General features: G+C 40.9%; 1 protein-coding gene across 7 annotated transcripts in view; it reads left to right on the top strand.

Annotated features, from left to right (window-relative positions):
• pde5ab (phosphodiesterase 5A, cGMP-specific, b) overlaps nucleotides 1-27,743 on the top strand; it is a 144,245-nt gene that overhangs the window by 106,111 nt on the left and 10,391 nt on the right. For 3 of the 7 annotated variants that reach the window (XM_032582679.1, XM_032582677.1, XM_032582676.1), the window contains exons 13-19: nucleotides 3,925-4,071; nucleotides 8,755-8,880; nucleotides 10,523-10,617; nucleotides 10,710-10,797; nucleotides 20,704-20,804; nucleotides 21,388-21,465; nucleotides 24,950-25,013. In XM_032582679.1, the coding sequence (XP_032438570.1) occupies nucleotides 3,925-4,071; nucleotides 8,755-8,880; nucleotides 10,523-10,617; nucleotides 10,710-10,797; nucleotides 20,704-20,804; nucleotides 21,388-21,465; nucleotides 24,950-25,013 (699 nt within the window). Of the gene's footprint in view, nucleotides 1-3,924; nucleotides 4,072-8,754; nucleotides 8,881-10,522; nucleotides 10,618-10,709; nucleotides 10,798-13,448; nucleotides 13,862-20,703; nucleotides 20,805-21,387; nucleotides 21,466-24,949; nucleotides 25,014-27,743 lie in introns of those variants that run through there. The other 4 variants (XM_032582683.1, XM_032582682.1, XM_032582678.1 and 1 more) reach the window with 3 other exon arrangements.

The following is a 27,743-nucleotide window of genomic DNA, read 5'->3' as shown; positions in this document are numbered from 1 at the left end:
TTCACAACTGGAATAGCAGGAGAAGTTATTTAGCACTGTTGTGAACATTTAGCTGCCTTGATAATTGATGATGTGTGATACTGAAGTAGTTACCAAAGACCCAGAAACTCTATTTCAGGATTTACAGGCCATAATCAGCATGCTAACTATGGCCTGTATAAAACAAACTCAACAAGAATGATAAGTCAGTATGAGATTCTCACTATGTGATCATGTTAAATATGAAATACAATTTCTTTCATATTTCTCAGTTCGCTTGTTGTTGCTTTTAATCTTTATTACTGTACAGCATTTTTGAGTGTCTTGAAAAGTGCTATATAAATAAAATGTACACTCATACAAACATTTCCAATTAATTACGTACATTACAAATTGATCTCAGCTGTCAAACAATGCAGTCACATTCAGTTGATTTTTTTCAAATTGGTTGAAAAGTTTTCTATCAAAGGAAACCCAGCAGATTGCATGAGGTATTTGACTTGCAGCGTTCACTCATCCTGGACGAACACAGACAGTGGAAAGGAAAACTCCTCCATAACAATTAGGAAATCTCTAGCAGAACCAAAACCTGAATCAGGTTCTGCCATGACGGTCTGGGCCAGGGGTCTTCAACCTGCGGCTGCGGAGCCGCGTGTGGCTCTGTGGACCGTCTTCAACGACACACCCCAGAGGAAAATGTGTCCAAATGATATAGTTTTATTAAAAATGACCAATTTACCAGAAGAAATGTATCAAGACAATGTAACATTTGCTGCTCTAAATGAGTATATTATCCAGACTGAGGTCAAGAATGACTCTCTATGTTGTAAAGGTTGCAGACCCCTGGCCTAGAGGTTTGAGAAGACACAGAAATAAAACATAGCAACACTGATCCAAGAGTACTTTCTATTTTAAAGGAAAGTTAAAAGTTAATGGCAGTAGTAGCAGCTTAAGTAGGAGAGAAACACAGCTAAACAGATCAGCTCTGAACCTGTTTTAAAGGCTTATAGGATGAAAAAGATCAGATACAGTTTGACACAGTTAAAGCTTAGCCAATGGCTTTGTCTTGTTAAACACTGGAAGACAGTATGGAGGACCAAAACTGACATAGTTCAAAATAAAAGCAGAAATATATAATTTTCATAAAGAAATGTATGTCTTGAAAATAAAATATATACACTGCTCAAAAAAATAAAGGGAACACTTAAACAGGTGTTTAACACTTAAAGTGTTCCCTTTATTTTTTTGAGCAGTATATTTTTTATTTGCCTTTCCTTATGCAAGAGTTTGTTCTTTTTACATTGAATCATCTCCTTTTTTCACTTTTCTTTATGCATTTCTGCCTCGTTGTGCAAACGAGGAAGGCGGTGTCAAGGCTGTCCATCAGTTTATTGATGAACTGAAACTTAACAACTGCATTAGAAAACAGTGTTATAACTCCTGATTTTATTATTTTTCGTGTGGGCGCTCAGACAGAAGGTGTTTCAGAGTCTAATGGACTTAGAGATTCACTGTCAGGATTTTCATAGTTTGGACAAAGCAGCCACTGAAGTTGGCTTCTGATTGAAGCTTCAGGAGTCCTCCACAGCTACCAGCTGAGGTGCATCAATGATGTGAAGGTTTTTCTGTAGATTATAAGGAAACTGCAATAATCAGCGGCAACTCTATGGAGCATCGAAGAATGAGTTGTTTTGTTGAGCTTGGAGTATGGAAGAATAACAAGCTTTGCAGATCTGCGTCGGAGACCGTCCCACCAGCATCCTGACATCCACAGATGCACATTCAACACGCTGCTGTCCATCCGGCCATGCTGCTAAAGTGAGCAGTGTGCGGCCATATCTGTCTGGTTTATATTGTATTTTATGGTTGCCTATACAGTCATGAAGACATGGAAAATAGTTGCACCAGACATTAAAATGAAGAAACTTGAAGAAAACTAGGTTGGTATAATTTTTTTAATGACTGTATGTTTAATACTTACAAAACAAGTATTTATTAGGTTTGTACCTTTAAATTTACTCAGAAATATTCCACTTTTGTATGTCTGTTAATGATAAAAAATGTTTGTATGCATATAAAGTAAATATGCCTGTGTTAATTTAAATAGTTCTTTGTTGGTGTATAACTTGTCCACACTAGTATGTCTGTGATTTTTGAGCTACATATATGCTTTAACATCTAATTACTCTTCTCAGGGAACAGAAGACGGCGGCCCATGGCTGACATGGTGAACGATGAGGAAAACCATCTGCATTGTGAGCAGCACCAGAACACCGGGATGAATCTCGTCCAGAAGAAGCAGCCATCAGCAGAGAAGAGTTGAGCCAGACAGCAGAGGAAAAATAAATGCTACCTAGCTGTCTCTTTTCTTATACCTACCCACACGTATCTTGTAGTTTCATGGTTTTGTGGCCCTGCTAAAAAAATTTGCCTACTTGATTAGCATTAAAACACAGAACATTTAGAAATGTGATGAACTTGGGTTTGGAAATAAATGGTGAGCATAGTTTGGTCTCAGTATCCATCCAGTCTGATCTTTTATCTAAAATCATTTTTTGGCACAACCATCATTTTAATATGAATCTTTCCCCAGACGGTAAGTTGTGTTTTACCCCACTCTTCTATATTTGTTTTTATTTTTTGTAGAATTGGTTTAAAATTCAGATTGACTAGATCTCTGGGACCCACCTAAAATTTTTCTACCATGTATGCTTGGCACGTTGTTGTCATGTTGGCATGGCATCAGATTTACTCCAGTTGATTTATATCCTCATATTTTGCAATTTGCCTGAATATTATACATTAAATGTGGCAGAGTTTCCTCAGGGAGAGATTAAAACTTCATTAATTGTTTGTGGTAATTTGATTTTCAAACATATTTTTCACTGCTGATGTAATATTTTAATCCTAAATGCCATGTTTTCATTAAAACAAGAAGGCAGAAATGAAAAAAAAGGAAAAGCAAAAAAAGGAGATGAAGCAATGTAAACAGAACAAACGCTTGTATAAGAAAAAGACAAAACAAACTATTAAGATATTTGGTCCTCCATGAGATAGGTCCAAGTGTATCATCTACGTAGAAGAACATTAAGCTGATGACCAACATCACCACCCATTAAGATGTCACAACTAAGCATACCAGATGTATCTTCTATGAAGAGGAAAAAACAGAGACATGAAGTTGAAAGTCAAAATAGCAGCACATAATCCAGAATTGGAGAGTAGTAGGAGAAAGTTGCATTGAGGAAAAGTGGTCAGTTTGTTCTCCAGAAACCTTCACTTATAGCAACATAACTACAGAGATAGCTCAGGATATACTAAGCCAGTCTAAAAATGTTACCAAGAAGAAAGTTTCAACCCTAGTCTACAGTAAACAGGATGTGCTTGATCTAAATGTTCGAGAACATTTAGATCCACTAGCAAATAGGGGTGGACCAATTTATTGGCCAGCCAATCTATCTGTGCCAATGTCCTTAATTTTGGGAGATAGGTGATCGGCCGATTTTTACATGTGAAGTCAGTTTTATCCACTGATCTTATCTACCTCACCAAATGCCTAAAAATCAACCACTGTCCTCTTTTGCTCTCCCGCGAAAAAGGTTTGACTGATAGACTGACCCACCAGGTCATGTCTGCACATTTACAGTTAACAATAGTTACCCCACTGTTGCCAACTCAGCAACTTTCTTGTTATATTAAGCAACATTTCAGACAAAAAAAAAAAATGGTATTGGCTAAAATTGGAATCGGCAGGTAAGGCTTTTTAAAAAATCGGTAATCAGATAGAAAACTACAATCAGTGCAGCCCTACTAGCTACCAACAGTAAACCTGTAGACCTTATTGAGGTTCTAATGAAATCAGAAACAAGCAAAATTATGATCTACACCTTGTTAATGTCCAACTGAATACTTTTCCAACTCATGGGTGTGTGTTGGTGTTTGCAGGTGACCACAGTTCCTTCAGCACAGTCGCTGCATCTGCTGGACTTCAGTTTCAGTGATTTCGACTTGTCAGACTCTGAAACCACCCTGGCTACCATCCGCATGTTTATTGACCTCAAACTGATCCAGAACTTCCAGATGAAGTACACGGTAAGAACTCGCCTACATTCTGTATAGTTAATATATTTCCTTATGCTTCTCTTCCTTTCTTATATACCTTGGATTTCTTTAATTAAAATACTTACAGTATATATGTAGGTGCTGTCAATAGATTTACTTTTTTTTTTTTTTTGCCCCGCAAGGGGTCTTTTTTTTTTGTGGGCTCTAGTGTCCCTTTTTTCAAAGTAGGCTGACAGGAAAGGGGGAAGGAGAGGGGGAAAGACATGCGGTAAATGTCGTCGGGTCCGGGAGTCGAACCCGCGACAGCCGCGTCGAGGCTACGTTTGCCTGAATGTGGGTCGCGCTAACCCCTCCGCCACCACGGCACGCCCCAGATTTACATTTTTAATCAAATTAATCTCACTCTGGCGCTGTAATTAATCACAACTACACCTAACTTTGTAAGCTTGAAATATAAATATGCATGCAGTTGTGTGAGCCCCTCATTCCTCCTGATCACAATCAATTAAAATGTAATAATTTATTTTTTTTAGCAGAAGGCAGGTAATGCAGTCTTCCAGTACTCAACAGCAACTAAGTGAAACTTACTCCACTACACATTCTTACAAGTAGTAGCACATTTGTTCAGGACACAACTGATTGATAAGATATATTCATTTCCACTTCTTTTATATATAAAAAATATATATATAAGAAAGTTGCCAAAAATATTTTAGGGGCTTTTAGCAAATAAAATTATTTTATTTGTAATTTAAACTAACCTAAAACTTGAAAAGTTTGGTCTGATTTAACTTCAGACAGACAGAAAAAAAATGTGTATATGTGTTTGTATGGAAACAGGGTGTCTGTTCTTAAAATCTTAAATTCACATGTCTTAAAGTAAGTCCTTGCAATGTCTTCAATTAATTTAAAAAAAAAAGGTAGACTGGCCTTCAATATGTTAATCACAGGTCTTAAATTTTGTGATACTACTATTTCATCTCATATTCTATGTAGTCTTTTTTGTTGTGGGACTTTTCTGTCAGGCAAATGTTTGAGTCGCCTCTTCTCTGCCTTCTCTGTCTCAAAGCAGTTAGGTTTGTTTGAATGAACTAAGGTCTAATGTATTCTTGCTAGCTAGTTGTGTATTGTGTATACTGTTTATGCTTCTATGTAAACAAGTTCCTTATTTTATTAATTGCAAAAACTATTGACTTTTTTGTCAGCAGTGGTAGTAGCATCAGTGCATGATAGTGAGTAAATACATTTTTTACTTACTTTCACAAATAGTGACACTTTTCTATAGTTACATTCATCTGTCTTTTACAGCTATATGCATTCCACTTTATAAGTTGACAAAAGAGCAGATAGCAGTTTTAACACTGAATACAATACAATAATAAAGATGAAGTAATGACAAAAGAAAGACAAAACTAAAATATGTAAAACAAATAATTAAATCCCCTCTGAGGTAAGATAGTCCACACATTCTTCACAATGGTATTTTTTTATGAGTCCAAATGTGGACAGTGAGCGCAAAAGGGCAGAGACACATTTTTAACTGTGTTAATATCTGCAGATGGTGACCTCTGGAGTGTGTCACAAAAACAGCTTTGATTGTAGAAAATGAGGAGCCTGGGGCAGAGCAGACTGTCAGTGTGACATTAACACAGCGAGCTGAGTCTGACCACAGCATCTCACCCAGGAAGCACACTGGCTGAGATTTACTGTACTAATAATAGTACTTTGTTGGTATTCCAGAAGATTCATTGCTGCAGTCATTCATTCTAATCTATGATAATTTTATGATTACTATGGAGAAAATAAGCCAGAATTTGATTAGCTGAATAATGCTGTTCTTGTGGTGCCTTGCTTGAATTATTTCTGCATACTGTTCCTGATGAGCACATAGAGCAACAGGAAACACCGATTTATGGCAAGAGGGGTGAGTCTTCACTCAGACTGCACAAACACCTGAAATAGTCAAGTTTGGTTAGCACTGTTTGTCCTGCTTAGCACTGTATAAAATCCTACTTGCTTTCAGTGATGCTTTACTTTATGTGACCAGTGTGGATCCAAGCCCCAGTCTTAGACACAAGGGGGAGCAAGCAACTCAAAAACCCAAGGAACAAATATCAAATTGAAAGTCATTTATTGCAAAATCGCCTCAAAGGTAGGCTCAATAGAACATCTCTTTTTTAGGTGTATGCCATGGTCCAACAAATGTCTGTAAAAGTCACCAGGTGAAGGGCCACATTTGATACCTGGTGCCATTGATTGAGCCCCACTTGCTGTGCTGCTTGTGACCGTAGTGATCTGCCTGCAGCGTACTCCTCAGGCCCGCACACAGCTGATTCTGTGCCACTCTGGAACCGCTCCACTCCTCAGGTATGACATGCCCTCTCCAGCTCTCTCCAGGCAGATGCTCCCCTCTGCCCTGGTCATCAGTGCTGGCCATTCATCTACCTCCCATGACTCTGCGCCTAACTTGTGGGTTCTCGCTCTTTGTCCTGGAGCGCATCCTTTTATCTGGCATGATCAGCCAATTACTGTGCTCTGCGTCCTTATTAGACCACTAGACTTCAGTTCAGAGTGTCTTTGAGGCAAAGCACAACTAAAATCAAATGCAAAATTAAATATTCCACTGTATAACATTTACTCTGTATCATGGGTGCTATGCTCTCATATTTTGTGCAAGAAAGGAAGCACAACAAAATGCAAAAACTAGCAACTCTCTAAGGCAATTCAAAGAAATAAATAAATGATGATCAGATTTTAGATGAATTAGCTGTGGTCAGGGCAACAGCTCTTGGATAGAAACTGTTTATCAGTCTGTCTGTTTTTGACTTTATTGCTCTGAAACGCCTCGTCTAGAGATAGAAGAGGGCAGCCAATCAGTCTCTGGGCGGTTTAAGACCCTCTGGAGCTGCTTCCTCTCTGCCGTACTGCAACTGGAGAACCACAGCAAGATGCCATGGCTCAACACCAACTCCACAGAGCAGCACAGGACACCGCTGGACAACTTTATGATGGTGTTCTTTAGGTGGATGGGGCTACAGTCATGGGTGTAGAGAAAGTAGAGTAGGGGCTTAGAACACATTGTTATGGAGAGGTGCTGGTGCTCAGTGCTGAGGACAGGTGGGATCTCATTCTCAGGAAGTTCATGATCCAGCAGCAGAGACCCGGATCCCCCAGGTTCCTCACCAGTCTGCTCCGTATGATGGTGTTAAAAGATGAGCTAAAGTCCAGGAAGAGCAGCTTCACGCAGTTCCTTTGCTGCTCCATGTGTGTCAATGTGGTGTGCAGAGCGATAGCGATGGGATCCTCTCTAGACCAGCTGGTTCTGTACGCAAACTGGTGGGGGTAGAGTGTGGTTTCTCAAAGCACTTCATGAGGATGGACCTTAGTGCCACTGGCCTGTATTCATTGAGACTGCTAATGTTTCTGTTTGGCAGAGGGATGATGATGAAAGACTTTAAGCAAGGTGGGATGGAGCACTGGGTGAAGGACTGATTAAAGATGCTGGTAAAAACGCCAGCAGCTGATCTGCACAGACCTTCAACTCTCTCCCTGTCACACCGACAGTCCAGCAGCTTTCTGGAGGTTCCAACTACCCTCAGAGTTCTCCATACTTCCTGTACAGTGATGGTCTGGCAGTGGAGGGATGCTGCTCTGCTGGTGATTCAGCCTCGAAATGGGCAATGGATTTTGCCCAAAGACACCTAGCAACTTCAGATTATCACAAGCCTTCTTTAGCATTTGTTGCTTAAAATACTTTAAGATTTAGGAGCACAGAACATGACATACAGAGAACTCTGACGTGGTCATTAGCTTTGTTCCGATCCATTTGTCATGCTAATCTTGAACGAACACCTAAAGTGTTGCAAAAAAGAATAAAAAAATCAAAGAAAATATAAATTTGGTGTATTTCTATGAGTTTGGCATGAATCAACCAGGCTAAACAATTTTGCCAGATGTTGACATGGCTGTAGATAAAATGTAGTTTGCAAACTAGCATGGACCACATATTTCAGCAAAATGGAGTCTGCACCAGGTTTGGAGTTTTGTTCCCCTGATAAGGCACAGGCCCACCAGTGGATTGGAAAGTTTTCCATGTAGGAACTTTTCCTGCAGATGACAAAAAAGTTCCTTTTTCGGCAGTTAAATATTTCCTCTAGCGCTTTAACTTTTTTTCGGAAAAGCCAAAAACCACGTCAAGCGAGTGTAAAAATGTTTTTATGAAAATGAGGAACTTATTTCCATTGACCTTTTCTAGTCCAATATTCCAAAATATGCATGAAAAACATTTCTAGAAACAGCTGGTGTCTTGGCTCCTCTAATGGACACGTTAGCTACAGCTCTCTATCTTCAAAAATTAACTAAGATCAAAGATTTCTACAAACAACACGCTTTAGATATAGACCACCTAGACATTGCAACAACTTTAAAGAAAGCAAAAAACAAGATAAATATTGGCAATAATGTCCACCCTCGACTGACACCCTTTTTCTGAACATGAAATCAATCTAAAGCACAACATTGCAATTAATTAAAATGCTGTTTTCTGAACTTTTAAACTAGTGTTAATGTGCAAATTGCATTACACAAAGCTTTGCAACTTTAGAAATATGATTTTGATTTAATAAACTATGGATTAATGTTTGTGTCATCCTCTGGCAGGACCTCTGTTTTTTGTAGTTGTCAAACTTTCACTGCTTCTTTTATCCTCTGCAGACCTTGTGCCAGTGGGTTCTGAGTGTCAGGAAGAACTACAGGAGGAGCGTGGCCTATCACAACTGGAGACATGCACTGAACACAGCGCAGTGCATGTTTGCTCTGCTCAAGTCAGGACGCTTACAGGTAGGTTCTGATTTTTCAGTTATGCCAGAAGCTTCCATACACTCAGCAACATCTTCATTTATTCAGGGCCATTTTCTATAAGGCTGTATAAAGCTACAATATCCATTCTGAACGATATTCAATAATGAGAACTGGGTTTACTTGTCTCTTACCCATCAAGTAAGAGACAAATATTTACCCCTGTATTTTACATACAGGGTTAAATATACAGCTAAGTCCAAAATTATTCACATCAAGATTTAGTTTTTATTTGACTGGCATATTTCCTGGGAGTAGAAGTTATGTTAATGTTTTGAAGTGTTGATCTGTGGAGGGAGCTAAAAATTGGAGTGATGGTAAGGAGACCTTCTGGACTCGACGACTTGTATAAATAATATTCCACGAGCCATTTTTTTAAAAAGCATAATTTAAAACCTTTTTTAAACAATTCTTATAATACTCCATAAATTAAATCTGTAAGATTAAAAATGACTACATTTCCATTGCTTTGTCAGTGTTTGGAGGCTGAGTACAAACTCCTTTGTAGAATAAAAATCATTTTATTAGTTGCTTGATTCCATTAACATTTTTAATTGTGTTAATTGTAGGGTCTATAATTAATTGAAATGAATCATATTTTTATAAAAAATCCCACAAGCAAAAATCCCTATTTCAATCTGGAGAGACTCAGACGGAGAAAAGACGACAATTAGAAAAGTTTATTGACATACAGGATTTAAAGTCTTTGGCACTCGGGCCCCGGCTGGGGATAACGGTTATCGCAGCGTTAGCGATAAGCTTCAGATGAGCATTCCCGATGCCGACAGGAACGTCATCCCCCCGGGCCCGGCACTGGTGGTGGAGGTTGAAGAAGGGAGTGGGCCTCAGGACCGGGCGAATGGAGGAGGGGTGGTGGTGGGTTGAGCTCGGCTGGAGAGCGAAGGACACTGTGGGTGAAGGTCCATATCAGCTGGGACTTGGACAGTGATTGGACGAGACGTGGCTTGATCCAGCGTTGATAGGCCGACGTCTGTAAGGGGGTCGCTTCAATTAGCAGGTCCCGGTGGGGATAAAAGAGTCTTCCAGTTTGAATTTGCGCCTAGGCTTCATATTGACAAAATAAGCATTTTCGATTCAAAAACCTTGTTTGCTGCAAAGTGTTAAATAAATAAACATTTTAGCTCAACGCCAAAGATATTTATAGTTTTTAATCTTTAATTCTTTTTCACCATCAGATTGGTGAAAAGTGTTATTCTTGGCTTTCAGCTTTCCAGAGCTGATCATTCATGGAGCTTCTTTAGAAAGGCCATCCTGTGGCTGCTGACATGAGCATTGAGGATGTCTGTGCTGCTGCCACATGTTGAGATAATATGTAGGCTTGAATAGCTTTGCTGGTAGGCTAACTCCTTGTAGCACAACTAAAACCATAACCACATAAAATCTTGCAGTGGTGTTGACAGCTTATATAGTAGTATGCAAAAGTCTTGAGTCATTCTTTGTTTATTTAGTTTTCACTTCAAAGAGTCAGACTGTCTTGTAACATTTGTTCTTCTAATAATTTACAGTATTTCTTTAGGTATTGACTGGTTTGTCACTCATTTCTGTACTGGACATAATCAGTGGCAGCAGTTCTAAGGAAGTAATTTCATTCCTTTTTGGACAGAATAACCTGAATGATGTGGAGATCTTGGCCCTGATGATTGCAACTCTCTGCCATGACTTGGACCACAGGGGAGTCAACAATTCCTACATACAGAGGTACGGTAGGAAGTCAGAAAGGGGGAGATGGAGGCTATACATGTAATCAGTGGATTTACAGTGCAGGTGACTGCTATGTCACCATTGTCCAGGAGTGATCACCCACTGGCCCAGCTGTACTGTCACTCTACCATGGAGCATCACCACTTTGACCAGTGCCTCATGATCCTCAATAGTCCTGTACGTATACTACATAAACAAACACAATATTCAGTCCAACATCTTATTTGTATAGCATGACTAAGGCATAAAACCTGAAATATTAAAATCTGCTCTCATTTATATAAATGTACATAAATTACAACCACAGGAAAAAGCCATGACTTTCAAAGAGCAACTCTGTTTGTGACACAGAGTAAGCTTGAGAATAGTTCTGGTTTAGATTGAGAAATACCTAATTAATACCAAAATAACTAATTCATAATGTGACAGGTGAATGTGCAGCAGTAGGATTTGTGTGCTGGGACATTTTTTGTAAAGAGCCTTGAGATGAACTGCATTGTGAATTGACGACTATAAGTAAACTGTATTGAAACTGAATTAAATTGGGTGTGTTTGTGCGAGCGTGTGTATTATAAGGTATGAGTGGTGTTCTTACTTGCTCACTGGTCTTATATGGATGAGGAAGTGGGGATTTCATATTTACTATTGTCATAGTGTGTCATAATGTGCATTTAGTCAAAAAACAAATTGGAGTCAGCTAGATCTCAATCAAGCTCTATTGTAAACGGTAAAGATGAAAAATATCTATCCCAAATACATTGACTGACAGTAGAAAACAAAGATGACACCAGATTGAGTTCTAACAATTCAAATGATTCATCACATCATTTACATCCAGTGACAGTTTATGCAAATAAACAACTAACAGTGCTGAAGGGGTAAGATGAAATTCAAACTTTCAACAAACATCAATCTTTATTTTTTCTGCTAAGGTGAGACATACCTACTAGGGGTAGGCATTAATCTTATCATTTATTATTTATTGTGATAAATTTGTTATCATAAGAATTTTTATGTATTGTTGTCATGATAAATTAAAATTATGTTTACAATAGAGGCCACCGATCATAATCAGCTGATTTCCGTGAAAAAGTCTATGATGGGAGATCGCCGATCACTGTCTCTTGTTGCCAATCACCAAAACCGATCACGTTTATCTCACTTCGCAGCCTGCGTGTGCAGCTCATCTCCTCTTTCCTTCACACTGCACAAGCACACAGCAACAAATCCTAAGCGATGTCGTGTGGAACTTTAACGGTCTGAGAGAGAATGGGGACGTTTGCATGTTGTGGTAGAAATCTACCTCGGGAGTGAAGCATGTCACAATGCGTCAACACAACGAATCTAATATGGCATTTCAAAAACAAATACTTGACGGAGTTTGGCTACATCGAGGCTCACTGCAGGGAAAAAAAGACATCCTGATCAGCCAGGCTGCAGGTAAAGCAGAGCACAACTACCAACAGTGACCTGGATTAGCATCACGGTCAGAAAGCTAAACAAATAACCCGAAAAATAATTCAAGTCAACGAGCTGGCGGTGGAAGACGCTGGTTCTGCTCCCGCTGTTGAACCGCAGCTACTGGTAGCAATATTTCACAGACGTAGCGCCGCTCAACCTCCACCCAGCAGTGAACTCTCACTCAGAACGTCTGCTCAAAGCTGCAGCATGTAACTTAAAAAAACAACAAAAAGATATATATATATATATATATATATATATATATATATATATATATATATATATATATATATACTGTATATATATATGCGTATATATATATATATGTATATTATGTCTAAATTAGGTGAATTTATTGCCAAATAATTTTTCCATTTTGACAAATAACATAGTATCATTTATACCTAAAGCAAAAAATTAACAGCCATTCCAGGTGATTGGCAGAAATCGGTGATCACAACATCTTTTGCATTTTCTTTATGCTAAATATTTTATTAGTAAGGCAATTTTGCAAGGCTCAGTACAGATTAATTCAGTAGCAGAAAAAATCAAATGAGTAAAATCAATCATCTAGTCTATCTTTCCCCAATGCTGACACTGAGAACTAAAAATGGAACCTTTGAGAGAGACGGACAGAGTATGGCGTTTTGAACCCCAGAGCTGGCCTGATGATGAATAAGGTGTTCCAGCAGGAGGACGGTGTTGATCGACGAAGGCAGGGATCTCTGTAGGTCTGATGACCTTTCATCTCTGCATCGATGTTGAGGTCACACAGGACTTGGGTGCTGGCAGGAAGAGTACTGATTCAGAGCGGCAGCTCTTTGGTCTTAGGGTGATTTTCTCGTGCACATGGCACATCAGCTTCTTGTCTTGCCGCTCTTTAACAATCTTCACCTTGTTTCAAGATCTTTCTGGTCCGTTGAGATGTAAGCGAGCCGACCTCACGGAAGGAAGGCATCAGTTCCTCTTCTTTGTCTTTGTCTTTGCCTTTGAGGTCTGAACCCAGCTAATGAGAGAGTTCTGTGTCCATCTCGATCTTGGCTCGAAGCTGCCTGGAGAATCCAACCAAAGGTTCCTCTTTTGCATTAACCTTTTATAGGGTTTATCCACCCTACAGACACATTTGCACTGGCTGGCACTGTTGTCGTGCTTGTTTTATTGGCTGACTGCTTGGATAGATGATCTCATATCCATCATTGTCTTAGAGACATTATCACATGATATCTGTGTTTATGTCCTGGGGTGGCTCAAATGCCATCCTACATCTGTTGCCTGCACAATCTTTTTTTTTTTGTTCAACAGTTTAAGTTGTTCAAAAATCTGTTTCCAAATCAGCAAACCCTAAGGCATTTCTCCTCTCTTTTTAGTTCCTCCTTACCCTTGCTGTCTCTTCATCAGGACAGACCAGTACACTGCCTGCTTCACTGTCTCCTGCTTCATTTTCCCCTCACTATTGGGCAGAACGTCGTCCCAACCTGGAGAGGGGACTCTACCTCTTTCCAGCTGCAGACCATGGCCTTGTATTTGGAGGTTCTGGATAGCAAATCCAGCAGGCCCAAATTAACTGTGTCTATATGGGTCCACACCAGAAAGTGTTAATTTAACTCTTTGTGGAGAGTTGGTACCTTAACTCAAGTACCAACTCTGTGTGGAGTTAGTCATTTAACATTTACTAACACTAACTCACTGTTAGATCTTAATATTAACTCTTCCAGAGTATTTTTTTTAACTTCATAAGAGTTATTTGTAATTAATACTAAATGGGTATTTTATTGTTTTGAACTTTTAAAAATTCTTTTGAAATAAATGCAACTCAGAAAATCACTGCCTTTTTATTACATGCTTATTTTCTAAACATGCACCATAATTAGAAAACATATTACAACGTGAAATAATGTTCACGATCAAGTGTCACATGTCGCTTTCATTCACATATTGCTTATAAAAAGGTCTGACATATCAGCTGTGCAATACAAAAAGCAGAATGCTTAGTACATTTTTAATCAGTACAACATGTATGAAATTGCTCAAAGTACAAGGTGTAGAAAGTACAGCCTAAATCAATGCATACAGTTCATATAATATGATATAGTAAATTTTACTTAACACAGGTAGATTGCTGGATATTACAGTACAGAACAGGCCAACCTGGCATTCAGTGCCATCATTTCTTACCCAGTTTGTGTTTCTGTTGAACGTCTAATAGGAGACTGGGCCTCTGCACTCGCCAAAAAAGAGCTGTCCACTCACTAACACAGATTGTCTTCGGGTCGTTGGGCTATTCATGAAATTTGGCTGGGGACTCTTAGGTACTGTATTGAACAAGCTCGAGTCTCCAAGTAACACAGCCAGTGGTGGTCTCTGGATCTTAACAAACAAAAATCATAATGAAAAACGGAACAAAGGAATACATTTTTACTACAACTCTAACAAGCCTCAATTACAGAGATGTGTAGTTTCAGAGACTAACACTTCAATCCATCCATCCATCCATTTTCTTCCGATTTATCCGGAAGATAAAAATAAATCTTTATCCGGGTTGCGGGGGTAGCAGCTTCAGAAGGAAGGCCCAGACTTTCCTCTACCCAGCCACTTGTTCCAGCTCCTCTGGGGGAATTCCAAGGCGTTCCAGGCCAGCCAAGAGACATAGTCCCTCCAGCGTGCCCTGGGTCTTCCCCGGGGCCTCCTCCCGGTGGGACGTGCCTGGAACACCTCACCAGGGAGGCGTCCAGCAGGCATCCTCACCAGATGCCCGATCCACCTCAACTGGCTCCTCTCGATGTGAAGGAGCAGCGGCTCTACTCTGAGTCCCTCCCGGATGACTGAGCTTCTCACCCTATCTCTAAGGGAGAGCCCAGACACCCTACGGAGAAAACCATTTCGGCCGCTTGTATTCACGATCTCGTTCTTTCGGTCATGACCCAAACCTCATGACCATAGATGAGGTCAGGAGGAACGTAGATCTACCGGTAAATCGTGAGCTTCGCTTTTTGACTCAGCTCTCTCTTCACCACAACAGACCGGTACAGCGCCCGCTTCACGGCAGACGCTGCGCTAATCCGCCTATCAATCCCCCGCTCCCTTCTGCCCCTCATTCGTGAACAAGATCCCGAGATACTTGAACTCCTCCACTTGGGGTAGGACGCCCCCCCTGACCCGGAGAAGGCACTCTACCCTTTTCCGGCTCAAGACCATGGCCTCGGATTTGGAGGCACTGATCCTCATCCTGGCCGCTTCACACTCGGCTGCGAACCGCTCCAGCGAGAGCTGCAGATCATGACTTGATGAAGCCAATAGGACCATATCATCCACAAAAAGCAGAGATCGATCCTAAGGCCACCAAAACAGATCATCTTAACACCTTGGCTGAACCTAGAAATTCTGTCCATGAAAGTAATTAACAGAATCGGTGACAAAGGGCAGCCCTGGCAGAGTCCAACTCTCACCGGAAACGAGCCCAACTCACTGCCAGCAATGTGGACCAGACTCTGACACCGGTCATACAGGGACCTGACAGCCCGTATCAAAGGGCCCGGTACCCCATACTCCCGGAGAACCCCCCACAGGGCTCTCCGAGGGACACGGTCGAACGCCTTCTCCAAGTCCACAAAACACATGTAGACCGGTTGGGCGAACTCCCATACACCCTCCAGGACCCTGCCGAGGGTGTAGAGCTGGTCCAGTGTTCCACGACCAGGATGAAAACCGCACTGCTCTTCCTGCATCCGAGGTTCAACTATCCGACGGACCCTCCTCTCCAGGACCCCTGAATAGACCTTGCCAGGGAGGCTTAAGAGTGTGTCCCCTCTATAATTAGAGAACACCCTCCGGTCCCCCTTTTTGAACAGGGGGACCACCACCCCAGTCTGCCAATCCAGGGGAACTGCCCCCGATGTCCATACAATATTGCAGAGTCGCATCAGCCAACACAACCCTACAACATCCAGAGCCTTAAGGAACTCCGGGCGGATCTCATCCACCCCCGGGGCCTTGCCACCGAGGAGCTTTTTAACCACCTCAGCGACCTCGTCCCCAGAGATTGGAGAGCCCAATCCAGAGTCCCCAGGCTCAGCTTACTCAATGGAATTATTGTTGGTGGATTGAGGAGGTCTTCGAAGTATTCTGCCCACCGGCCCACAACGTCCCGAGTTGAGGTCAGCAGCACACCATCCCAACTGTAAACAGTGTTGGTGCTGCACTGCTTCCCCCTTCTGAGACGCCGGATGGTGGACCAGAATCGCCTCGAAGCCGTGCGGAAGTCTTTCTCCATGGCCTCTCCAAACTCCTCCCATGCCCGAGTTTTTGCCTCAGCAACCACCTGAGCCGCATGCCGCTTTGCCCGCTGGTACCCATCAGCTGCTTCTAGAGTCCCACAGGCCAAAAAGGCCCGATAGGACTCCTTCTTCAGCCTAACAGCACCCCTCACCGAAGGTGTACACCAATGGGTTCGAGGGTTGCCGCCGCAACAGGCACCAACAACCTTGCGGCCACAGCTCCGATAAGCTGCCTCGACAATGGAGGCACGGAACATGGTCCACTCAGACTCAATGTCCCCCACCTCCCCCGGAACGTGTTCAAAGTTCTGCCGAAGATTGGAGTTAAAGCTCCGTCTCACAGGGGATTCTGCCAGACATTCCCAGCAGACCCTCACAACACGTGACCTGCCAGGTCTGACCAGCATCCTCCCCCACCACCGGAGCCAACTCACCACCAGGTAGTGGTCAGTGGACAGCTCTGCACCTCTCTTCACCCGAGTGTCCAAGACATGCGGCAGCAGATCCGATGAAATGATGACAAAGTCGATCATCGAACTGCAGCCTAGGGTGTTCTATGCCAAGTGCACATATGGACACCCTTATGCCTGAACATGGTGTTCTTTATGGACTATCCGTGACGAGCACAGAAGTCCAACAACAGAACACCACTCGAGTTCAGATCAGGGGGATCGTTCCTCAACCACGCCCCCTCCAGGTCTCACTGTCATTGCCCATGTGAGTGTTGAAGTCCCCCAGCAGAACAAGGGAGTCCCCAGGAGGGGCACTCTCCAGTACCCCGTCTAAGGACTCCAAGAAGGGTGGGTAATCTGAACTGTCGTTCGACCCGTAAGCACAAACGACAGTCAGGACCCGTCCCCCCACCCGTAGGTGGAGGGAGGCTACCCTCTCGTTCACCGGGGTAAACCCCAACATACAGGCGCCGAGATGGGGAGCAACAAGTATGCCCACTCCTGCCCAACGCCTTTCACCTTGGGCAACTCCAGAGTGGAAGTATGTCCAGCCCCTCTCAAGGAGACTGGTTCAAGAACCAGAGCCATGCGTCAAGGTGAGACCGACTATTTCTAGCCGGAACCTCTCAATCTCACACACTAGCTCTGGCTCCTTCCCCACCAGAGAGGTGACATTCCACGTCCCAAGAGCCAGCTTCTGCAACCGAGGATCGGACCGCCAGGGTCCCCTCCCTCGGCCGCCACCCAACTCATATTGCACCCGACCCCTTTGGCCCCTCTCATAGGTGGTGGGCCCATGGGAGGGGGCCCATGGGCCCACCACCTATGAGAGGGGCCAAAGGGCCATGTTTCCTCTTCGGGCTGAGCCCGGCCAGGCTCCATGGAGGAGGGGGTTGAGTGCCCCAATGATCCTAGAAGCTATGCTGTCTGGGCTTTATGCCCCTGGTAGGGCCACCCAAGGCAGACAGGTCCTAGGTGAGGGACCAGACAAAGCCCAGCCACCAGGCCTCGCCATCTTGTCAATCATCGGCGTCTTCAGGCTGCGCTTTGTCTGGTCCCTCACCTAGGACCTGTCTGCCTTGGGTGGCCCTACCAGGGGCATAAAGCCCAGACAGCATAGCTCCTAGGATCATTGGGGCACTCAACCCCCTCCTCCGCGATAAGGTGGCAGCCCAAGGAGAGGATTAACACTTACATAACCATTTTTGAAGCATGGATCTTGGAAGAAGCCACAGGGGGAGGACTGATGCTGATGACTAGTGATACATCCTCAACCAAACTGGAGTTAATATATTATTAATTTTAAATTAGTATTAATATATACAAAAAAGTCAATAAAGGATTACAACATGCTGCAAAATGCATATGAGAATGCAAAACAACTGGAATAATGACAACATAAATTATATCTGGTAGTGCGGAATAATAACATGAAAAAACATTTTACAGTTTTTCAAAGAAAAAAATCTGGATCAGAAAGGTTGATAAATCTGACATATATTTATGTAAATGTTCAACATCAGGAGAAAACATACTCCAGATTACTACAGATTTGTTCAAATTAGCCAAGAATTTGACTCAATGTTCACCTACTCGATTTTTTTCTCCAACACTTATACACCCCAAACGTTCGGCGTGCTAAGCTAAATATACTAACACCGAGCAATGTGTAGAACGTGACGTCTATCATGCAGGTTGGTCTCAACTCAAAAAAACTGTTATATAACCCATCTCAGAAAAAAATTACTTACCAAGCGCAGTGAACAACTCAGACATGTGGAAAGCAAATTGTTCTGAAATGACTTGGATTTTCTCGCTTCGCTTCAGTGGGAACCTCTGACTCTTGGGGTGGAGTCAGAGAATTTACTCTTTTAGTGTTATAGCTGCTGTAAGAGTTCAGAGTTAAGAAGTCAAGAGTTATTGATTCCATTTTAACACCTCTAGATTTGATATGGAAACACTTTGTTTTAGCACTCGACTTTAACTACCAATATTATACACCACAGAGTTACATAAACAGAATGTGACTCTATTAGAGTATCAAAGGGCCTGGTACACTATACTCCCAGAGAGCCCACCACAGGGCTCTCCAAAGGACACGGTTGAATTCCTTGTCCAAGTCCACAAAGCACATGTAGACTGGTTGGGCAAACTCCCACACACCCTGCAGGACCCTGCTGAGGAAGTAGAGCTGGTCCATTGTTCCATGAAAACCACACTGATCTTCCTGAACCTGAGGTTCGACTATCTGGCAGAGCCTTTTCTCCATGACCCCTGAATATTTCTTACCAGTTTAGTGTCGGCATCAGACAAAAAACATTCTGATGCCGGGGTATTATTACAACGGCATACCGATGTGCTCTAAAAATAGAGCATGTATGATCAACATGATATGGTATATTCAAGAAAGTCCATTAATATGATGAAAATCTCACAAATTAAATATAACTGGCTTTATATATATATATATATATATATATATATATATATATATATATATATATATATATATATACATATACTGTATCAGCTTGTTTTTGTTCCTGATAAGCAGAGGGTTTCATCCTAGTCAGACATCCTTGAGCCTGTTCTTCTGAAGCGATGATCACGTTGTTGTCCTTGTTGATAAAATGAAAAAGGTTTGCAGTGAGTAGCTTTATCCCATGTTTATTAAGATTGCGTCCGCCTCTTCCAAAAAGGTGAAAGCGCTGCCAATAGATCCAGAGGTTATCGATGAAGGTCACTGAGCTGGCAGAGCAGGTTTTTATCAGCCATTTGTTTATCATGTCCAGCCTGGAGTGTTTTTCGTCTCCCCATTGAGGTGATGGAATTGGACCACTGAGAAATAACTTCATTTTTAACTTTCCCATAGTGTTCAGAAGAATATTAAAGTCCTTTTTCAGAATCTCAGATTTCTGTTTTGCCACATCGTTGGCTCCAACATGCACAACTAAAGACTCAATATCTGGCTGATCAGTGGTTAGAGAGAGAACTTTACAAGTTAAATCAGATACAGTGTCACCAGGAAAAGAAATCACTCTTGTTTTCATGGGATTGCAAACGTGACTGATTCCATTTACTGCCTCATCTCCAACAATAAGCACTTTTGGGATACCTTTCGGTCTCTGGAGAACAAAATGAACTACTTAAAGCTGGATATAACATCAAATCGTGAGATGAGTAACTGCTGTGCCATAATTCTAACTGAGACATGGCTAAACTCCTCTATTTCCAATAACACTGTCAACATAGCGGAAATGACAATATTCTGTTTGGATAGGAGTAGAGCACTCAGTGGTAAAACCAGAGGGGGCGGTGCTTGCATCTACACTAATAACAGCTGGTGCATTATTGCCAAGGTGGTCTCATCTCATGGCTCTCCAGACATCGAGTTTTTGACCAGGAAATGCAGACCCTTCTATATGCCTAAGGAATTTAGCATCATCATCACTGCTGTTTATATCCCTCCTAGTGCCAACATTAAGGAGGCTCTGTGTGCTCTACAGCTTCATCAGTGTTTAAATTAGCTGTATTCGGACTTATTAATAATTGCAAAATAAACATTAAACCTGAAAACATTAAACTGTAACGGATTAAATGTTATGTTCTTTGTGTGGGAAATATTTGTTGAATCCTGATAACCTAGTTCAGCGGTTGTCAATCAGTTGCTATGGTAACAGGTCTGCATGTAGCTTACCCAACAGAGAGAGTAAAAAAAAAGGAGCATTCGAGTGGTTTGGAGTTGTTCTTCAAAGGTTTTTGTTCTACTGCAGCAGCACAGCAGTGGATGGCAAGTAAAAGAATAGTCTTTTTGCACTCCAGCGTTGTTCTCCAAATTTCCGGATGTAAACAATAACATGCAACGTGTTTACACTCACACAGTTTTCTCTCTCCAGGGAAACCAGATCCTCAGTGGTCTCTCTTTGGCAGAGTACAAGACCACTCTGAAGATGATTGAGCAGGCAATACTGGCCACGGACCTCGCCCTGTATATGAAGTGGGTACCAAAGAAAACAATTCTAGACAGGCCAGAGGGATATGTGCTGGGTAATTTGGTCTAAAGCTAAAAACATTCACTCAGTCATCCAAAAAGTTTTTGCTCACCCCATACCAAGACATGTTGAAATCCCAACTTCATAAGAACAGATTGAGGACGGTCACTTCCTGTTCCAACATGGCTGAACACCAGTAAACAAAACAAGGTCCATAAAGACAAGGCTGGGGAAATTAAATGCCGACAAACTTGAGATAAATTAGAGCAGAAACTGTGAGTCAGGCCGTCTTGTTCACTATCGGTGTCTGACCTCAGAAATGTGACCTGGAAGAAAGGTCAAAATTTCTATCAACACATCTAAAACCTGTGCAGAATTTGTCCAGAAAAATTTAAGATCTTGTAAAAGGAGGCCTGACACCTATGGATTAGGTACAAAATGTCACTGAAGTTTATATGTGGGTGAAGGCAAACCAGGAAATAGTTTAAAGCAATCTAGTGTATGAAAGTTTGCTAAAATATTAATTTCATTAATTGCAGCTGATGCACCAGTTTTAACTTTTTGCTTTCCATCTGTGTGTATTGTCAGAAGGCGAGAAGAGTTCTTTGAGCTGACCAAAAACAACCAGTTTGTTTGGGAGAATGACCATCACAGGGACCTCCTCAGGTGAACAAAAAGACTGAATTTGAATAAACTATAAATAAACTATTTACAGCAGGAGGTGGCTAGTCTGGGATTAGTTTACCCTTACAAAAAAATCCCATGAAAAAGTCACATGTGACCACATGAAAACCACACATGTGGTTCACACAACTTTTTTCATGTGAATGGTGTGTGAAAGATGTGAATCACATGTGAAAGCACATGTACAGTATATGTGTGATTTTGGAATGTTTCGTGGTAAACATGTGATATACATATACACAATTATAAAATAATGAGACCACCTTTTTCTACCATAAAAATGTCTGATTTCTTCATATTATTCACTTTTCACAATGAATATCAGGTCACATGTCAATCTCATATAATTTTTTAAGACATAACTGCATACCAAAGTAAACTTGTAGCTATGAATCAAGACTTCCAAGACAAGTACACAAAACAATTTATTTACTTCTGTTTGAAACTGTTGAGAACCAGAAACAACTTTTAACATCTGAGCATGACACCATACAGATTTGCCCAAAATTAGGCCCAGACAATAAACTTGTCGAAACCAGATGTGTTGAAACAGGTTTAATACCATCAGTGCCAGTCCAGAGAGGGAAAACAGAACCTCAGGTAAAACCTCAGCGACTGGTCCTTCACGTTGTTTCAGGAGAGACTGTAGCATTCGACTGTGAACCCTCTGAGTCTCCTTAATGTCTTCAAGGATGGTTAGAACACACACACATACATGTTGGCATTGGTGGCTTGTATAGGGGTCTTCTTATATTTGCCAGTAACCACAGGTGAAGGTGCTGTGGGTGCTGATGCTCAGGTGGGGAGTTTTCTTTCTCCAGTGCTTCTCTGGCTGTTCTGATCTGTTGCCCCATTCATTCCTCATCTGAGCTTCACTGGATCACTGGCCTCCAACAAAATGTAAAAATTAATAAAACAAAGCTCCTATGATCTTGACTACATTTTATGTACACACACACACCCACCCACACCCACACACACACACACAGCAGAGTCCTACTTTTACATTATTATGTAATTGACCAGAATGACATGGGGTGCTCTGATCTGCTAAATAAAGCAGCATAACGTGACGTTGTTTGGTGACTATCCTGTCAGGCTAAAAAAACACTTCAGTTAGAGATAAGATAAGATAAGATAAATCTTTATTGTCATTGTCACAAGGACAACGAAATTTAAAAGGTGCCATCAGTCAGTGCATATGCTTAAAAACAAAAAATAACTGTCTCACAATTCACACACAATGTAAGAAATAACAAATAACTGGTAAGAAAACCAAAAAAAACCAAATAAATAAGAACAGCCACATTCTCACATACATCATTCATGATGATTAATGGTTGTTTTTGATTGCATTTAGTTTTGTTATTGCTATCGGGTAGAAACTGTCTCTGAGACGGTTGGTTCTTGTTCTGATTGCTCTGTATCTTCTGCCTGAAGGCAGCAGTGTGAACAGAGAAGGTCCGGGGTGAGAAGTGTCCTTTGTGATGTGTTGTGCTTTTCTTAGACAGCGGTCCTGTCAGGTCCTCCAGTGAGGGGAGAGGGCAGCCAATGATTTTTTGGGCTGTATTCACAACCCTTTGGAGAGCTTTCCTTTGAGCCGTAGTGCTGCTGTTATACCATACGCAGATACAGTAGGTCAGTATGCTCTCTATGGAGCACTTGTAGAAGGACACCAGCAGCTTCTCCATGATGTTGTTCCTCCTGAGAACCCTCAGGAAGTACAGTCTTTGCTGGGCCTTTTTTATCAGTTCGAAGGTGTTCATGTTCCATGTGAGGCCCTGCTCAATGTGGACCCCCAGGAAACGGAAATCAGCTACCCTCTCCACACATTTTCCCCCAATGGTTAGTGGTGTAATGTCCGTTTTATTCCTCCTGTAATCTATTATGAGTTCTTTTGTCTTTGAGTTGTTGAGGAGCAGATTGTTCTCCCTGCACCACTGCAACAGCCGCTCCACCTCACCCCTGTAGGCGGACTCGTCGCCTCCTGAGATGAGCCCCACCACTGTGGTGGTGTTGATAAAACACCACCACAGTGAGTTGATAAAACTATGATTCTCTTGGCAATTCAAAGAAAAATCACGCAGTGTTAAAAACAGTAACAGATCAATTTATATTTTTCTACTGGAAGAATGTCGTCATAATAGCAAGCTCACACATCTGCACATGCTCCAGACATGGAGGGAGAGGGGAGATATGGCCGTTTTATTATAACGGTCCTCAACTTTCATTTTGACTGAGTAAACAGCTGCCATGTGTTGTGCCCTCCATTAAAAAATAGGCGAGGTAAAGTTTAAGTAGTGAAGCATCGAACCATCAAATCCACACTAATTTGTTTTGGGAGCTGTAGGACTCAAGATAATGCCTTCAAACTGTAAAATGGGCCAGCGTTCAGTTAACGTTTAGCTAGCTTAGCATGGCTTTAGTACTAAGGAAAAGTTCACCGGTACATCACTATCAGTACGCATTACTTTCCAGATTTATATTTCTGTGTAAACATTTTCGATACACCTCGAGATTCAAATTAAGTAAAACATTTCTCACCTTTTGTTCGGGAAAAAAAGCCAACTCTTCAAGTCCACTTTATCCATTAGAAAGAGAAAGAAAGCGCTCAACTATCCGCTTTTCTTTTTTTTTTTTCTTTTTCTTTTTTTTAACCATCCTCAACTGTCCAACGGCGCGAAATGAAGAATCTTCTAGAGTGGGGGGTTGGACTTGAAAACATCTCGCGAAATTTTCGAAATAACACGAAATATATATATATATATATATCTCAAACTTAAACCCTTTATTTTGTATTCTTTTATTTTATAAAGCATTTTAAACTTTTATTTCACACCAGTTGGTTATTTTATTAGTTAACTATATACTTTACATTATTATCAAATATTTCTATTAACACATAAATATAAGTGTCGCTTTGTCTTAAAGTGGAAGTTTATGTCTCTGGCATAACTTAACATTTATTTAAGTTATGCCAGAGGCACATAAACTAAGGCACATGTGAGAAATATCTGATCACATGTGATCCCTTGTTGAATAAACCATGGATCACATGAACAAAATACTTTATCACATGTGGAAAATGGGAACCAAATGTGGAACATGTGAATTTCATGGGATTTTTTGTAAGGGTAGTTATTTCTTATATTGTACCACATTGTAGCCAGAAACCTAGGTCATTATGTTTAGGTATTATGTAAAAATGCAGAAATAAAATCTGGATTAAAATTTTTCTTAGAGAAATCTGATCTGAAAAGTGCACTGTGCATTTGTATTTTACCCTCTTTTTTCTGATACACCTGATTAAAAATTTAGGTCAAACATTAGATCAAATATTCTTGAAGTTATGTTTCTACCATCATTTGACAGTGTGGTTAAGGACTTTTAAGAACTACTGGGAAGTTTCTATGAAAGATGACTTCAATTGACAATATTTTATATTATGTCCCTTCATCTCCCTCAGGTCAATGCTGATGACTGCATGTGACATCTCTGCCATCACTAAACCCTGGCCAGTTCAAAAAAGGGTAAAAAACAATCATCTACTCAGATTTTACCTTTGTCTCTTTGTTGTGTTGTATTTTCCTTAGCTCACCTAACATTGCTGACCAGTTAGAAAACTGCTGCTTTCTGAATGACAATGGATGAGTTATTCTTTCTCATCATAAGCCTGATATTTATTAAGCTAAATAAGAAACATCATAATTTGCAGCATCACACTGTAGAAATGCTCAATGCAAGCTTTCAGTTGTTTCAAAGTTGCATATGGCGCTAAAATCTCAAAAGCTCAAATAATACTTGAATCTCTGACAGCTTTTTAAACATATGGTACTTAGAACACAATAGAAGTGGATTAACTATGATCCACATTCATCCACATTTTCGTCTACAAATGTTGGCAAAATCTACCTAACCTGAGACCAAGACAGGACCAAGACGTTTAGGGGCTGAGACCAAGTCAAGACCAGCTCCCACAATAATATTAGGTGACATTAGCTTCTGCACAAAGCTAGATGGTAAACAGCTGACAAGAAACAGAAACTAGTGCCCTAAAACATACCACATAGGTAACTTCAATTGAATAGCTGATATTGACTACATCTTTTTGTGTGAGGGCCAGGTAAAGAATTGCTTATGTTAGACAGCTAGCTTTCTTAGCATTACTTAGCTTACCTTACCTTGTGCTTTTCTTCTAAGTGACAATAAAAGGCTGACATAGTCCCCACCTTCAGAATTTATGTGTTGCCTTCTCCTTGATTTTGTTTCACAGATATATTCTTCATGATTTATGTAGCAACATTGTATTACTAAAGATTTTGCAGACATCTCCTATTAACAAATAAATTGGAGAATATTCTAGCAATTTAGTGATATTTCCACAGTTGTGTTGTTATTTTATTGCTCTTCTACCAAGCTGTCAGAGTTTCTGCAATTGCTGGATTTTTGAAACAGTTGTGATGTCTAATTGTGTTGCTAATGAATGGTAGGTCTTTTATTAATATGTCTATGCAGTTCGATCCAGAAAAGGGATGGAAGTGATGGGTTGAGTGCATCTATTTGATGAGGTATTGTAATTGGTTAGCTAAGTAGTAATGGTGAAAATTTAGTGCTTCTAGGCCACCTTGGAGTTTTAATTGATGCAACATTGCACCAGGATTAGCAGAGCTTGCCAACTACTGATGCCATCCAGGACATGTTACTGAGGAATATTGTCTCTGTTGCCCATAAATTGAACTGTGAGCATGACCCTTATGATGCTGTTGATCAGCGACAGTCTTCAGATACAACATTTATTGAGCTGTATTTTTCTACTGAATTTGAATTGAAATACTTGCAGAAATAGTCAGTACTATGTTTCGGTTTCTTTGTATTTGTTTTGAATCATACAACTGATCACCTTCACTGTCCTATTTAAATTATAAGTTTGAGTTTGAGCTTTTTCACCACCTCTGACCTCTACATCTCATAACTGATGTGCCCACACAAGCATCTGTTAGATGCAGTGATTCCATTGATTTACTGTTAGCTTGTATGCTATTAAATCACCTGTACACATGTTGGATTCACCTCTAACCTTTGCTGACAGCAGTGAGGCTGGCATCTTTACCAATGTACAGAATCTGTCTGACAGCAGCTGAGCTTCCTGTGTTGGCTGTTTCCTGCTTTTGTCTCTCTTAGCTCTGACTACTCGGTTCATCTCTGTTTAGTAGAGTGTAGTCCTCATGCACTCAGAGCTGTGTCCCTATTGTTTCATCTCCCTGGTGCTCTTCGTTATTCTGCTCCTCATTAGGAATGGAAGGCTCAGAGGGAGCTCAGCACTTTGACATGTTCTTTGTGTGTCCATAATTGAGTGCTCATTAATAAAAACAGCTGTGGCCTCCATCATTAGATTGCATCTCTGAGGAAAACATGCAACGCAATAAACATGCATACACATGCAAATGATCTGTAACATGGAAACAGGAACAGACAGGATGGCATCTTATGTGGGTCTTAGTAAGAAACAACACATCACATCTTCTAGGACTAAAGGAAATGGTTTACTTTAAATTTCTTAGCAAACATTACCTTATGTTAAGACAGACTGAAAGCTTGTCTTAACATAACAAACTATATTGTATCCTAATAAAATCTGGTGTTGCTCAACATCACTGTGCACTATAGATATTTTGCAATGAACTGTTTGGACTGCAGTAGACATTAGCTAATAATGTCAGAATTAAGAGAATGGAAAAGAAAAAGAATACAATTGGTTTCAAGTTGTTCTCCTGGGTTTCTACGTCCCTGGACTAATTGCATCATTTGTTTGTAGAACGTGGCCATATTACCATGTGTTCCATGTGTTCATATCATGTGAATACCATGTGTTCAAGCCCTCTGTGTAATTAATTTAGTTTAGCTGCTCTCTACATGGGGTCTGTTTGCAACAAACCCAAAGCAGAAAGACATTCCGTCAGTTTATTTGTCATTAGATATTTTGATTTAAGTCATGTCATCATCACAACATTCATCAACATTATCACATATCGCCCAGCTTTCCTAATATTGCACAGCCTTAATACAAAGCTGAGGGCCACACATGTTAATAAAGGCAGAACTAAATTTTCTTTTAGCGCTTTTGCTAACTGTTTGTTGCACTTGGTTTCCCCCAAATGTATTTTTCCAGATAAATTCTAAAGTGCTAATTTTCTTGGCTGCTAGTAAACTTGTAGTTGAATAAAGTTCAGCATGCTTTGGTGTTTCAGTTATCAACTGTT

The sequence above is a fragment of the Xiphophorus hellerii genome, chromosome 14, assembly GCF_003331165.1.
Source record: "Xiphophorus hellerii strain 12219 chromosome 14, Xiphophorus_hellerii-4.1, whole genome shotgun sequence".
NCBI lineage: Eukaryota > Metazoa > Chordata > Actinopteri > Cyprinodontiformes > Poeciliidae > Xiphophorus > Xiphophorus hellerii.
The sequence above is the reverse complement of the archived record's forward strand: the minus strand, read 5'-3'. Positions and strand labels throughout refer to the sequence as shown.